General features: G+C 31.0%; 1 protein-coding gene and 1 long non-coding RNA gene across 3 annotated transcripts in view; one reads left to right on the top strand and one right to left on the bottom strand.

Annotated features, from left to right (window-relative positions):
- The window catches only part of LOC117115092 (centromere protein P-like), a 40,203-nt gene that overhangs the window by 6,085 nt on the left and 17,931 nt on the right, over positions 1 to 16,187 (top strand). The window contains exons 2-5 of one of the 2 annotated variants that reach the window (XM_033258760.1): positions 3,039 to 3,242; positions 3,607 to 3,649; positions 4,350 to 4,505; positions 5,000 to 5,215. In XM_033258760.1, coding sequence (XP_033114651.1) covers positions 3,039 to 3,242; positions 3,607 to 3,649; positions 4,350 to 4,505; positions 5,000 to 5,215 — 619 coding nt within the window. Of the gene's footprint in view, positions 1 to 3,038; positions 3,243 to 3,606; positions 3,677 to 4,349; positions 4,506 to 4,999; positions 5,216 to 16,187 lie in introns of both variants that reach the window. The other variant, XM_033258759.1, reaches the window with a different exon arrangement.
- On the bottom strand, positions 13,605 to 15,171 carry LOC117115094. The gene is made up of 3 exons (XR_004446487.1): positions 15,121 to 15,171; positions 14,024 to 14,117; positions 13,605 to 13,696 (listed from the first exon to the last, which is right to left on the bottom strand). It is a non-coding gene; the product is annotated as an uncharacterized LOC117115094 (long non-coding RNA).

Genomic DNA, 16,187 nt, shown 5'->3' with positions numbered 1-16,187 from the left:
TTCATTGAATAAACACTGAATTAATTTTACACAACCTTGGCATTACCTTACAGACGCGTGTGAATGCTTTTTATCTCGGTAGGAATAACTCGGGAGATCGCTCGGTTACAATTTGTTACTTTTTGTTAAATTTAACTTCACGTGTGAATCGGGTATAAGTCTTTTAGTAAAAGATCATACCACTGCTACCACAGCAACATTCTGTATAAAATATACTTACAATTTTGTACATCTCTGGGAATACGTATAAGTTATTCCACATAAATTCTCTTATTGCTGGGCGAACGACGACGTAATTCTTATTTGTTTTATTATGTTCCTGTACAATCAGTTCTAGGAATGGATCAATCACCTAAACAAAACAATAAGGGAATATTGTATAAATTCATAAATAAATGTTTCACTAACAACTATCACAGACAATTCTGATTAAACAAAAAGCAAAATGGAATTATAAGTACTGTAAGTAAATATCTATATTCTAAAAATGTCAAAAACAATCAATCAATAAAAAGTTATATACAGGTATTTTAAACATATTCACAGCACAGGTAATGCATGGTTATATTCAAGCTGCCAATGGAATCATTCCAAGTACCAAAACAACTCCAGGACTGTAGCCAGGGGGTTCCTGGAGGTTCCCCCCCAGGGTTTCTCCCCCCCCCCCCTTTTGACAAGCAAACCCTTTGTAATTTAAGCAATTACATTACTATTATTGTATAGTATTATTATTTAATTTATTTATTTATTTTATTTTAGTAGTAGTAGTATTTGTAAGAAAAAACTTTTACTTTGTTTTTACAATAAATATTGATGTTCAAATTTACTTAATTTCAGTGTTTTTACTGTGCATTGTTGCCAAATATTTGACATCTTGTGTTGAAAAAGAAGTGATCATTATTAATTTAAAGGCACTGCATACTAGAACTCTTATTCCCTTGCATTATTGGATAACTATCAAAATGTATAAATGTATTTCATTTTAAACTGTATGAAATATTTAAATATATGCCATACATGATTCAAAACAGACAGAGGAGAAAATAAAAATGAAATTTTATTGGTGACTGTAAACACTTAATGGGATGGTTAAATGCTTTAAATTTATATAGGAAGAAATATACATATCATAATATTTTTGATTTCAGAGAAAAAAAACCTAAATTCAAAAAAAATACCTGAAGAAAAGCTTTTATTTTTTCTGAAATTTCTTTCCTTTCTTTTTGTGGGAGGTGTGCTAATTGGCCAAAAATAAAATTTAATTTTTATTGAAAATCATTGTTATTGGTAGGCGGGGGTTCGCTAAACAATGTATAAAAAAGTCTTGTTTAAGCGGGAAGTGCATCATTTACTTAAGATATTTCTATATTCTTACTGTATTTAACATCCAATCTGGGCTTATCAATGTCAGCATATCATTCTGATCTATTCTGAATTTTAGCATTTCAAGCCACTCATAAGGTTTTATTCTCATAATGATTTCTATAAGCTGTTGCTTGTGTTCTGGTCTAACTACATTGAGTGGTGTCAACTTTGATTCTTCTGAAAGAAAAAATATTGGAGCATTTTTTAAAAATATTCTGATGGTGTTTAGATACAATAATATGAACAATAGAATATCAGGTAGGGCAAACATTATTTGTATTTATTATGTTTTAAATAATACTCATAATTCAATCAGAATTTGATGCATATATTGATGGTTTTTGCAATAAGAGTATAAATAGAGCAATCATATTATTGTGTAAAAAAATGTCTGACACCAGCAAATTTAAATAATTTTTTTTTTCAGGGTTCTATGGATGTTGCAAGCAATCATGTTAAAATTCATATTTAATCTGTCTCTTAAAATATTGAGCATGGTCTAAAGTGACTTTTCAAACCACATACAATAAGTCACCAGTGACAGACATTACAGTTATATATTATATAATATAATTATATTATATAATTTAAATAAAAGGTTGCCTTAAAGCATACCGTACCATTACTAAATTCCCACATGTCATTGTGTGGTTCCTTGTATCTCGCATCTATTCTTTCTCAATTTCTGAAGGAAACAAAAATAATTTGTTAGCTATGGTACTGAAATACTAATTTAAGGGTATTTTTTTAAATACGGTAATGTAAAGCCCTTTATATTCACACACCCTTAATTTTCTGAATGATAGTTGTCTTCAAAAGCAAGCTATAGCTAGTATAAAACTATTCCCTCAAAAAAGTTTTTGTGAAAATGTTGTTTCTGTGTGTAGTATTTTTTAATCATTCAATCACATTTTAAAAGTTAAATACAGTTTTTACTGTATGTGAGAGGTGTTGTATATTAGAATACAAATTAGAATGAAGTTGTCAACTAACTAGTGCCTTAAAATTATTCATATACTTACTACTTACATATAAAATTAAAATGTATTGCTCACAAACACCAATTTTTTATTTTAATACGCCTTTTCTTTGTTTACCGTACTGTAATCCTTGGCAGGCCTAGCTGTACGCCTAGCCGATATGCAGTGTGGCAAAGGAAAGTTTTTTTTTCTGAGCATGTGCAGATTGTGCTTATCTGGCTCATTAACAAAACAATACTGCACATAAGGCAAATTCAAGTTAGACGGCTTAAACCAGCCAGCTTCCTATCCTTGGTAACAGTTGTAAGTCCTTGAGTAAAGCATGCTAATATTTTCATATGGACATGGAAAAAAAAGAATTTTTAGCAAGAAGGAGGACTGGAGAATTTGATTTCTTTGAAAACCTTGACAATTTTCTGGCAGAATAACCAGAGTGTATCAAACATTAACAATCAAAAGAGCACTGAAGGATTCTTGATGCCATTCTCCACAACAAGATGTTGTTATGAAATGCTACACAATGCTGTATTGTTTTCTTTTTTCAAATGACAGATTTCTAAATGATAGTTACCAAGAATGTCCCCAAATGTTGACAGGTTTCATTGTGATTGAAAGATGTGAAAGTATATGGATGTTGAATACATCAAGGCCTATAGTTAAAATTGTATTTTTTTTTTTTTTTTCAATTGACAGATTTTCAAGTGATAATGGAACACCAAGAATGTCCCCATATGTTGACAGGTTTCTGAGTGACAGTATGAAGAGCTCAAGAAACATTGACAATTGTCAGAATATGGTTGAGAAATTAAAAAAAGAAATTTCTAGCCTGGAGTCTGATCTGGAATCACAGAGTGAGTCACTGCTTGGATTTTCCAATACTGAGCTTGACCAGATTCAGTAAGTACTGTTGCCTACTAACAGTTAGTAGCTATTTCAGCTATGACTAAAATTGTGTTATGGTGCTATTTTCACCCTTTTTATAGTTAGATAAGAAAAAAGGTGTCCAAGACAGATAAATAAAAAGTGACCAAAGTGCCGGACAATAGAAATTATGTGCAAAAGCATAGAAAAAACAGGATAGAAGGAAAAAAAGTCAGAACAAAAACAATCACTTTTCCGCTGGTGCTGGAAAAGCCAATAATTAATAATCCAAATTTATACTAGGTAAAAAATTTTTTAATATGTCCTATTGAATATTTTTGTTTTAATTCGCAAGTTTGATTGATGCAGCATACTGTAGTTATATTTTTTCCCCCAACAGAGAAATGTTGAAATTGGTTGAAAGAAAACATGGGTTTCAAACCGTAAGTTTACCGCCAAAGCCATTTGATGTAAGTTGAAAGCAAGTACATTTATGTTATACAATTTTAAAGATATTAATAACTAATAATATTAAATTGACCCTAGATTTTTTTAAAGATTTTGGGTCAGTTGACCTTGGAAAATACTTAATTTTTACTGTATCGTTTATTATTGCATAAAAGACAAGGCTAAAAATAGCAAATTACTATCGAAAAACGTGTTCGTCTGATAACAACACATACCAATTCTTGATTTTCAAATCATGTTTGCCTTATCTGCGGATCATCTGTAACACGCATTGAAATGGAGTTGCTAATTGTTAAGTGTGAATGAATGAAATTTTAATTACGGGAAAATAAGATTTTGATTTAAAAGCCCATAAAGTAGCAAATTATTTGGAAGATTGGCCATGCATTTTTGGCTCCGTTTTTAGCCAGCTAGATGCAGTATCAAGACTGTTAAAATGAGCAAAAAGTAGGAATTGGGACAGTGAAACAGGGGATCATCTTATACGCCAACATAAAAAAATCGTCCAAAAAATTTTCTCAAACTTGGGGGTTATCTTATATGTGGAGAGCCTTATACGCGAAAATATGAAGGTAATTGTTCTGTATTCCGTTTGAATGATCATTTTGTTTCTATCTGTCTTTCTTTTGGATAAATGTACTAATAAAAATTATCCATTTATCTCTCTGCTTGCAGAAATCCATGATGGTGTCACTGACAGGCATCCACTTTGATGACTTTACACGGAGGCCTATTGGACAGGAGGATGGCAGAATCGTAGTCAGACAACATCTCCTGGGTCATTGCCATCACATGCAGTTTGAGGTTGTCTTTGATGTCGAGGAGGTACAGGTAAGCCCAGAAGTTAGCTTCGCCTTCCGAAGTCTTATAAATATGGAACTGGTCTTATTATTATTATTGGAGCCAAGTGTTGGCTGTGAGGTTGTTATTGTTATTTTGCTTGGAAATTTACTAAATCTAACATGCATTTCAATGATATTTTATCATTTAACCCGGCAGATTTGAATGTCATGGAAGAAATTTACGCAATGCTTGTCATGTGACTGAAACAAAAGATATAAAAGCTGTCTTAAGAGCCCAATTCAGTTTCTATTAAACTTTACAATAAGCACTGTTAATTCGATTCCGTATTATGTATTAAAATGTGGTTTTCTACAATAACTAACGAAAAAATCGTAAGATGTAGGTTTTCATATTCAGTAACTAACTAGGTCCTCAGTAAATTGCAAAATGTTGACATTTGTAAATCAGTAGCTTTGAGATAAACAATTAAAATTAATTTGGCTTTATAGAAATTATTATCCAGCTTTCCTATTAATTTTTAGACTGTTACTAGACTCCCAGGAAAAGCAACGACAGTCTCCAACAAAACAATAGTTATTACACACTTGCAAATTAAAGTAGATCCACAGATTGAAGAAAATCTTAGAGAGTTCATCAACAAGTGTGAGAGGAGATTGAATTTGCAACCTTTCCTGAGAACGTACTCTAAATATGCTGAATGGTTTCAACATCGACGGAGAACTTATGGCCATTTCAAGGTAAATAATTTCACTAAAAATATTGTACTTTCGTTTTCACTGAAATTTCCTATTCCCGACTGATCACTAATCGATATTTGCATATCCTATGAAAGAAGCTCAAAACTGGGGTGATTTTACTACAGTATATTGCGATGGAATGTTTTGTTGCTAAGCCAAGCTATAAACATGCACAGCGAACCTAACAAATTTCGCTCTACGCCACTAGTTAACACAAATGAATCCTAGACCCTCCAAGGCTAGCAAATACCAAGTAATGTTACATGTTTTGTATTATTGATTTGTGTTGCTATTTACACATTTTTAATTAATACCACTGGAGGAAATTGCATTATATGAGGGAGATAATGTATCGTTAGGCTAGCAAACACCAAGTAATGTTACATGTTTTGTATTATTGATTTATGTTGCTGTTTACACATTTTTAATTAATACCGCTGGAGGTATGTCCCTATAACAAAGGTACTATCAAAGTTTAGGGAGTGAAGTTGCTTTATATGAGGGAGATAATATATCGTTAGGCTAGAAAACACCAAGTACTGTTACATGTTTTGTGTTATTGATTTGTGTTCCTGTTTATACATTTTTAATTAACACCTTTATATGAGAGAGATAATATAATAGTTTTGGTGGGCAAGCACCACAAACCACCTATACGGTTGCGTACCGTACTTCTCTCATACAACTTAACGCTTACACGTAGTGGAGCTGTTGTTAAGCTAGAAACTAGCTTGTAGGTCACAGCTATGAAAACATTGTAAATAATATTCAAATTAGGTTTGTTTTAAAACTGAAAGAATACATTGACCAAGTAGTAAATTACAAAAACATCTCTGGAGGGATGCTGATGCTAGATTACAGTAAATCAAATCAGCAAATGTTTTTGGTTATTTGTCTATTTTATTAAAGATTAAAAATATATCTAAAATAAGCATATAGCTATTCAACTATTTATGTATTTTATGTATACTGTATACCATATACATAAGTACACACACCCATGTAGGCCTACCTAGGGTTCGGCCTGCCTAGGCCTTGGCCTAGCCTTGTAAAACATATTTATTCATAGCCTAATATGTATTACTGTATAGAGTACAAAAGTACTAAGAATCAGACAGGTTGTGGTAAATCAAGTCCTGTCAGTAGACGTATTGTAACCACAACATTTCAAGTTTTAATAATGTTAACATAAGGTCATGGGTAAAAATAGAGCTAGCCCTAGGTAAATGTTGCCAACTGTCAGCAGTAAATAGGCCAAAAGGCGCCCAGCACGGCCAACAACATATGACGCAATACTGTACCCACATTTGGAACAAAGAGAATAAACAACTATATATATTTATAACTATAGTTATAAATCATACTAACTTTCCAAGTAGAATTTGTGTTAGGCCCACGCACCTGCAACAGAGATTATTAAAGTTTAACTTAAATCAGACAAATCTTAGAAAGCTTGACCAAGAATACTAACAATTTAATTCCGATCATTCAAACATCAACCATGCAGATGAAATATAGAAGTTTTATGTTTCATGTTGAAGGGCAGTCGATAGGTGCTGATGACATCCGGTGTTGTATTATAGAGGGCAGCAGATAGATATTTTACAATTCCAGATTTAAAACCAGCCAACAGAATGTAAAATACATTTTTAAAAAAATATAAAAAGTGACATTTAAAATAAAGTAATACATATTTTTAGAATTTATATGTAAACATTTAAAGATAATAAATCCTATACAACAAACATAATAAAAGCCGTATGGATTAGAACAACTGATCAAAAAAATATAAAAAGAGACATTTAAAATAAAGTATGTATATAAATATTTCAGAATCTATATGTTAAATATAATAATCCTATACAACAAAAGATAAAATATGGAACAACTGATCAAAATAAATATAAAAAGGGACTTTTAAAATAAAGTATATATTGTATTATATTTTTTTACAATATATTTTGCCTTTTATATTTTATTTTATATTCATGGGAAAATTATTGTTTATTTTTTTAAAAATAAAATAGTACATTTTTTTATGAGGCTCCAAGACTTTATGGGTGGGGACGTGTAACTGGCAATTAATTTTATTTAGCCATATAGACCATTGTTCTGAAGAGCTGTTGGTAAAAACGTTCTTTTACAACACACCCTAGAAAAGCCTCTGACGATGTTTACAAAAATTCACAAAAAAAAATAATTCAATTGATAAATTTATAATTACCAGGCCAGATGTTTAAGGAATGCATTGAAAAATAGATTTTTTTATAAACTTGTATAAAGATGTTTGTAATGTTCAGTCCAGTGAAATGGCTAAATTCCTTTAAATCCTAGGCTTACCCAGGTGGGTTGTTAATGTGCCTACCACCTGTTAAATCCCCCTTACTCGGCTGATTCAACGGTTAGATAATTTATATGATTTTAAAGCAAGTTTAACATTAATATGAAAGTAATAACGTATTCTGTGATTGGATAATATGAAAGTTTAATTTAGAAAACCCAAACTTGTGATATATATACTGTTAATAAATTTGTTGAACCTGACTTCGTGAAATGTACCTGTATGTAACAAGACTTTTTGTTATATTATTGTAAACCATGAGCAAAAGTATGAAATCACAAAGAAAAAGAAAATACTGTTCTAACTGTAAATAATACTAGCTTCATCTGGTGAGGGCCTATTTCATTAGAGGTACAGTACTCACACCTAGGATTGTAATGCTAAGCTACAGCATCGTTTATTTTCCATGATTGTTATACAGTATCATTATTATTTCCGTTATTATTATACATCTGATGCATCGGTTTGGTGTTTCTCTCGCCCATTATTGTTTTTTAAAAAAGGCACCATCTGTGATCCCAAACGCTACCAATTACCCATACAGCTGTCATCAATAAGATGACAGAATTAGGAAGGGAACCTGACTGTGAGCAACCCTTCCTAAATTCTGTTTTTATAATTTTGATTACCATGGGATCAAACAGTAGGAATATAACCCTAAATTCTTCTGTCTTACGCCCTCTCTGGAGAGGGCAGTTGGTGGTGTTGTTTAACCCAAATCTAGTTAGTACATATATCATTTCTTCTGGAAGTGTATGCATAATATGCAATTTATGGCCACAATTTATCACATAATATGAATGTATTTTATTGTCAATTATAAATTGGATAGAGGGGCTTAGGGAAGGACTACAGAATCAGATAGAGTTTTCAGACCATCTCGGTCTCACCATCCTTATTCTGGCCTCCTCATTAACATAGTTCACCCCCATTTCATAGTACAAGGCCCAAAAATATAATTAATAGTTCATCTTCATTCTGTAATATGAGGGACATCCTCATATTGAAATAGATATTCTTAATAAAAATAACACATAAATTTTGTTTGTAAACTACCAAAACTGACTAGAACAGAGAATCAACAGCCAATGAGTGGTTCACCAGCAGTTTAAGGTGCAATACCAGCCAGCTCATAATTTAAAACTTGCCACTTAGGGAATGGATATAAATTATGTGTTGCTGTTTACATCCAAGCTTTACAAAGATTAGGGAGTGAAGTTGCTTAATATATAAGGGGGATAGAGCAAGACTTTTTTATACCTTTATTCTTTATTCTCAACCAACAGTGTAAAACACCAATAATAGGTTGAAATAAAATTTTCGCAAATTTTAAATTTTAAAGATCGTCAGGGAGAGCGGAAAAAAATTAAAAATGATATTTTGGGTTTTTTTTTTATTTAGTAAAGAGTAATATAAATAAAGAAAATTTTTAATTTTTTTTCTGAAATTTTCTCTTTTTTTTTGTGCCAGCGGGTGCCTTAATTTGCCAAAAATAAAAATTTATTTGTATTCAAAATCATTGTTATTGACGGGCAGTGGGCTAAACGTGGTATAAAAAAGTCACACCTAATGTTAGGCATGCAAACTTACCAAGGAGTTTGAACCTGCTGAGTCTTGCTATCAAGGTGAGTCTCAGACTGTTAGACCATGGAGGATTTTTCCTCCATGGTTAGACCACAAACATGTTCTATTTGCAAAGATAAAACTCCCAGACACCTTCTCTCATACAAATGACATTATTGATAATAATAATAATTGTCAACTTATATAGCGCAAGTGGCGGCGCCAGCGGGTGGAAAGGGGGCTTAAGCTCCTCCCCCATCGTTCTGGTCAAGGGGGCCCCCCCATCATCGGCCAAAGCTTGTCGGGCATTTGGGCCTATAAAAAAAATAGGCCTAGTTTTCCCATCTTGTTTTGGGGGTGGTGGGAGGAGAAACTCCTTTCCCATACCCACCCCTGGCTCGGATCTTTTGCCCTCAGATAATGTTGCACACTATAGTTACACCCATAAATACTTAGCCCCGCCCAGTCGGACATCTTAGGCCCCCCCCCCTCATAAATTATATCCTAGAGCCGCCACTGTATAGCGCATATTGTAGAGACCTGTATGCGCTTAGCATTATTACCCCCAGTCATTGGATGAAGCACACACTCAGTTTCCTTCGAGAATTCCATAATGTTGCAGCTTTAATCAGCGCATGGTTGTGTTTAAACCTACCCACTTGCACTCCTGGGTGGAAAGAGACAACCGTAGGTAAAGTACCTTGAACTAGCGACTTGCACAGTGAGAGTTTCACTGACACATAGTGGAGCTGTAGTTAAATTAGAAACTAGCTTGGAAATCACATTAAATAATATTTAAATTACGTAATTATAAAACTGAAAGACTGTATTGGCAAACAAAATAATAAATTACACATAACACCTCTGGAGAGATAGCGTGATATTTTGCTAGGTATATTTATTAGATAAAATGAAAATAAGTTTTCAGTTATCAACCTTTGTAAGATAAAAATGTAAAATATGCATAACTTGTAGAAAAAAACGATATAACAAAAAGTGTTTACCTCCACACACAAATTATTTTAATAATAAGACACACACATTATTTTAATAATAAGACAAACAAAAAACAATTTCCTGATTTTCATTGCAGCTGAACTGGCTCACATAGACATGTAATTATTTAAGTCATAAATATACAGTAATACTGAATACTACGTATGGTACTGAATAGATATTTTCAGTTACCCTGCTGAAGTATTTCAAATTGGTGATAGGAGACCATCCAAATTCCCATACAAGGTATGTGTCTGTTCTTTTTGGTTAGTATTATCAAATTGGTTCGTATTATCAAAATATTTATCTTTTGAAAGTTAAATTTCAACTTCCATTTTTGTGCAAATTTATCTGCAAGGTGTAGCATTTTTCCCATCTCCTTTTTAGTGTTAGCTATTGCACAACATCATCAGCCCAACATAACTACTAACTCATACATAATTAACTCTCATGCCAAGATCATTTGAATATAGGATTTTAGTAAATTTGTTAATAAAAATACTAAAATTTTATATACTAATACTGTAATTTAAGCTTTATATAATAATAATAATTATAATAATGATGATAATAATAATAATAACAATAATAATAATAATAATAATAATAATAATAATAATAATAATAATAATAATAATAATAATAATAAGCTTTATTTATAACACAGAAACTTGGTGGATCAACTAACAGTTGTTAATCTGCTAGGCTGTTAGGCTTATATGTGGCAAAGACAAGCCAAACCAATCACTCGTCGCAAAAATCGATTTTGAGTTATTAATACAGTGTTAGAGAGTAAAATAATAGCTATAAAATGGTAAAAAAATCATTCAAATCGGACATTACCTTGTGAAGTTACAAGTGTTTAAACACACAGCTGTTTAAAGAACTATATATGAGAAATCAGCCTTCAAAGTTTATGATTTCAGGCATTTCTCATGCAGAAACTATTATTATCAAATCCTTAAAAAATGTTGTTTTAACATTGCACATTGGGAAAATAACAGCATAGAATGATGTGTAGGTATATAAAGGTTAGTTTAGTGCAATAAAATAGATTTTCAAAAATTTGACATTCCAGCATGATTTTGCCATTTTCTCTGAAACACGATTTGTGACGAGTGACTGGTTTGTCTTGTCTTTGCCACATATAATTAACTTAATTACAAATGATATTTACATAAATTTTGTTATGTGTATTTACAATATCACAATTATATACTTTTTAGATGAAGAAAATTTCTTACCATTACATCATCATTAATTTCATTCCAAAGTTTTGTACCTCTATATGATAAAGTGTTGTTTTTTTTGTAGTCAGTTTTTGGTTTTATTAATATTAATTTTGATTTATAGTTCTTATGTCATAGTAAGAAAGTATAATACATACTCCAAGTATTGAAATACACGCCATCGTGTTGGGATTCAATATTTCGACATTAATTATGTCATCATCAGGAATTCCTGATGGTGACATAATTAATGTCGAAATATTGAATCCCAACACGATGGCGTGTATTTCAATATTTGGAGTATGTATTATACTTTCTTATCTGAGATTAATCAGTGGACCTTTCGGTTTATGTCATAGTATCTTTAAAGACAAATCTGTTAGATGAATAATGAGGTGCAAGGTTATTCATAATCTTGAAAATAGTGATGGCTTCATTCATTTACGTTAGTCTAAATTCATCTATGTTATTAACTTAATGAACAATTCCATATGTAACACCCGTATTACTGTTGCATAACCAGCAGTTGCCCATCAGGCACAAGGCTGAGTTACTGTAGCCCATCTATGGAGTGCAGTTCTTGGCTGGTTGATTGTGGTTGCTGAATACCAGTGTAATTTTCTCCACTTCTGTGTAAGACATTAATAGATAAATATAGTATACAATACCATTCTGATTTTTGTGTGTTTGTCTATCGTTTTATTTAAAAAAAATGTATGTTGCTCTTTTTATTGAAAAAAATAAAATGTGATACATAAAAACCAAGGAATGGATCATCATAAATTTTAGTGGGATGCTAATGTACATAATGTTCGGTTTCCAGGTACAGGATAGAGATATGTACTTTATGGATTGACTGCTCTGGTTTAAAATATTTATTAACATGGTGATGCTCATAATTCTGAAAATCTATATTTAAAAAAAGTAGAAGATATAAACCCTAAACCCACTTTTTTTTTCATAAATATAAAACCATTAGAATGTAGATCTGCAATATTAGCAAAATTTGTAGGTATACATTTATAATTTATTATATTATATATCAATAAAAAATAACTATATTGGATACTATTATCTACAAAAGGAGATTCCATTAAAAAAATTTTTTAAGCAGATTGCTAACATGGTACACTTAACACTCACCCTGATATACTAGGTGCCTGCACCCTCAAACCTTTTGGTCCACAAGGTAGTAAGGGGCTTAGCTCTCCAATCTCAATCTGCTCTGGTACCCATGCTATTACAGGTAAACAATGATGTACAATTTATTAAATATTAATTAATTTTTATTGTCAATAAAGTGATAGTATTTAATGTACGAGTAATGAACATTAATAATATAAAATATATCGTAATAACAGTTTTCATTGCATGGACAACTAATATATGATTCTGAAGAAGAAATATAATCATAGTAACAATCAGCTTTATAATAAAACTTAAAATACTTTAAAAAAATTATTTTGAAAGTATTTCATGAATAAAACAATAATGTTTGGATTCAAAATTGTTTACCTTGGCTGCTTGGGTCCTTGGCACCTGGGTCACAATACCCAGAGTCGTAAATTCTTTCACTGCTATGCAAGAGTTGAATAGAAGTTCCATCACTGCATTATAGAAACCAGAACCAGATTAATGTTTTTAATGTAATGCTCATAATTGTAAAATTCTACAATAAAACACTTAAGTAAGAGCTAAAAAGTGTTAACTCACACACCAGTCTAGTTCATAAACATTGTAAAAAAAATCAGTGTAGATCTACAGTATTAACACAATTTATATATATTTTACTAATTAATATTATATATCAATAAAAAAAAAATAACTTTATTGGAACTATTTCAAAAGCGAGAGAAGATTTTTAAAACAGATTGCTAACATGGTACACTTAACACTTACCCTGATAAACATGGTGCCTGCACCCTCAAACCTCTTGGTCCACAAGGTACTAAGGCACTTAGCTCTCCAATCTCAATCTGCTCTGGTACCCTTGCTGTTACTGGTAAACAATGATGTACAATTTATTAAATATTAATTAATTTTTATTGTCAATAAGGTATTTAATGTACAAGTAATGAACATTAATAGTAATAAAATATATCATAATAACAGTTTTCAGTGCATGGACAATTAATAAAATATAATTCTGATTATGAAGAAGAAATATAATCATAGTAACAATCAGCTTTAAGTATTTTAAGTTTTATTATTAAGTATATCATGAATAAAAAAAATAATTTATTGATTAAAAATTGTTTACCTTGGCTAGTTTGGTCATTGGTACCCAGGTCACAATATCTAGAGTCGTAAGTTCTTCCACTGCTAAGCAACAATTGAATAGAAGTTCCATCACTACATCATAGAAACCATAACCAGATTAATGTTTTCAGTGTAATGCTCATATATTGTAAAATTCTACATTTAACAAATTAGAAAATATATAAAACACTTAATACTTTTTAGTTTCATGACACACACCAGTCTAGTTCATAAACATTATAAAACAATCAGTGTAGATCTACGGTATTAACAAAATTTATATTTATGCTTTACTAATTAATATTACATCAATCTAAATATAACTATATTGGAACTATTATCTAAAAGAAGAGATTTCATTTCAAAAGCAAGACTATATACAGAAACAGAGATTGCTAAAATGGTGCACTTAACACTCACCCTGATATACTAGGTGCCTGCACCCTCAAACCTCTTGGTCCACAAGGTACTAAGGCACTTAGCTCTTCAATGTCCTCCTGTTCTGGTGCCCATTCTGTTAAACAATAATAAAATATATCATAATAATAATTTTCAGTGCATGGACAAGTTCACTTTAATTTACCAAGTCGAGGTTACCAAGTTTTAGTTACCAATTTACCTGATCTCACGATTGAAAGTCAAACGCCTTAAACGCTGCGCCCCACGCTCCTAAAAGCTAGCATTTCCTAGTGGTCCTGCTATTATCAACAAAATCGACAACATTTTGACCGTCCTCACTTGTAATATTTTATTGTTTGTAGGCATCTAATCCAGTGTTTGGTTTTTTTTTTCCTTCTTTTTAGGTTCCTAAAGTATGGGCCTGAAAATTGTAATTGAATTAGTATGAAAAAGGGCCTCTGCTTGCATGTCCAAATGCCTTTGCTTCAGTGAACAAAGGCCTACGTAAAAGGGTGCAATTTTGAACTGGTGAACCAGAACCATGTTTAACCATTACCTTCTGCAAACTATAAAGTATGATATTCAAAAATAAACGGTATGCCTTTAATTGTTAACTAGGCTCAATAAAAAAATTTTAGTTTATCACCCTCTTGCCCATGTCTTCTATGGTATTGGAAAAAATATATAGGCCTAGTTCTGGGGGAAAAAAAAATTTTGTATTTTCCTTTTTTTATTTTTTTACTAAATAGTTAGTAGATAAAGCTTGTATTATGTTAATCATGTTTTACTTTGAACATCAATGCACTAGCAAACAACCCAAGGGTGATATTTGGCTTTAGCAAAATAAAAATAAAAAGCCTCCCTCTCTCATCACTTTTCCAGCCTAGATAGGGTGATAAACTAATAATTTTTTTATGTAGTTTGTTTTGTGTGTAGACTCGCACTTCCCGTAAATACTGAGAATTGCTTTTTGGTTAATATGACATAATTTTGAGCTATCTAGATTGATGATTTATTGTCTGAAATTAAGGTGACCTTGGATGTATCTATCATGCTAATGCTAACCCTTAGTATGTGTGTGAACATAGCTAATAATTTGTTGATTCAGAATTGTTTACCTTGGCTGGATGGTTCCTTGGTACCCAGGTCACAATATCCAGAGTCGTAAGCTTCATTGCTATGTAAGAATTGAAATAAAAAATATTGCAAATTATATAGTATACAATACCACTTTTAATATTATGTGTTTACCTATTGTTTATGTAAAAAATTATTCTTGTCTGTCTAAACTAATTTTACTTTGAATTTTGAAAAAGATAAAAATGAATGTTCAAACTTTCTAGTTAATTAAAAAACTTAAGGTGTAAACCCATGATGTTATGCTGGTAACTAAACATAGAACAATCAGAAATAAAGATCTACAGATTTAACAACATTTACAGTATACTCTACGGAAGCAAAACTGACTGACAAAAATATAAATTATGAATAAATGTTATAAATATATATTATATTTTAAAAGTGTTATTAATATAGGTTTATTGAATATTTATACACTAATTGACCAAAACATTTTGATCTCAGGGGTTTTTTTATACATAGTCTACTGTACTTCAGCAGGTTACAAGATATCACATTTTATATGCAGTAACGATGAAAATAAAATTATACTTGAATTAATTAATTTCTTGTGTAGGTTAAATTACTAGCTTTCATATCAAAATTAGAATGATAGAAACATGTTCATCACCAATTAACACACATAAATAATACAATACCTATATTTTTTACAGTGTTTCCTTAAATTAAATAATTATCGATAGATTTTTTAGTAAAATGTCAGTGTTTAATGTAACTTTTTTTATTTCATTCAAAACTATTCTGTTTACCAGAACAAATTATAATTATAAAAAATTAACAGACACTATACTATGCATTGCCTAGGTATACATCAGGTGAAGGTACATTAATAAATATCACGTTTATCATAACAGACACTGCTAGGCATTGCCTAGGTATGCAACATGCAAATATGCTAATAATTATCCCATACCAAAGTGAATAATATTATGCAAACAAGCAAAGACATTATTTACCAAAAGAAATACTTATGCCATACAATGCATTGCCTACTACATATATATAAGTAAAATATATTAATAACTGACTTACTATATCTGTTTAC

This window comes from Anneissia japonica, unplaced genomic scaffold (genome assembly GCF_011630105.1).
Source record: "Anneissia japonica isolate Jap-2015-1 unplaced genomic scaffold, ASM1163010v1 scaffold24_len2511860_cov200, whole genome shotgun sequence".
NCBI lineage: Eukaryota > Metazoa > Echinodermata > Crinoidea > Comatulida > Comatulidae > Anneissia > Anneissia japonica.
This window is presented reverse-complemented; position numbering and strand designations above follow the sequence as displayed.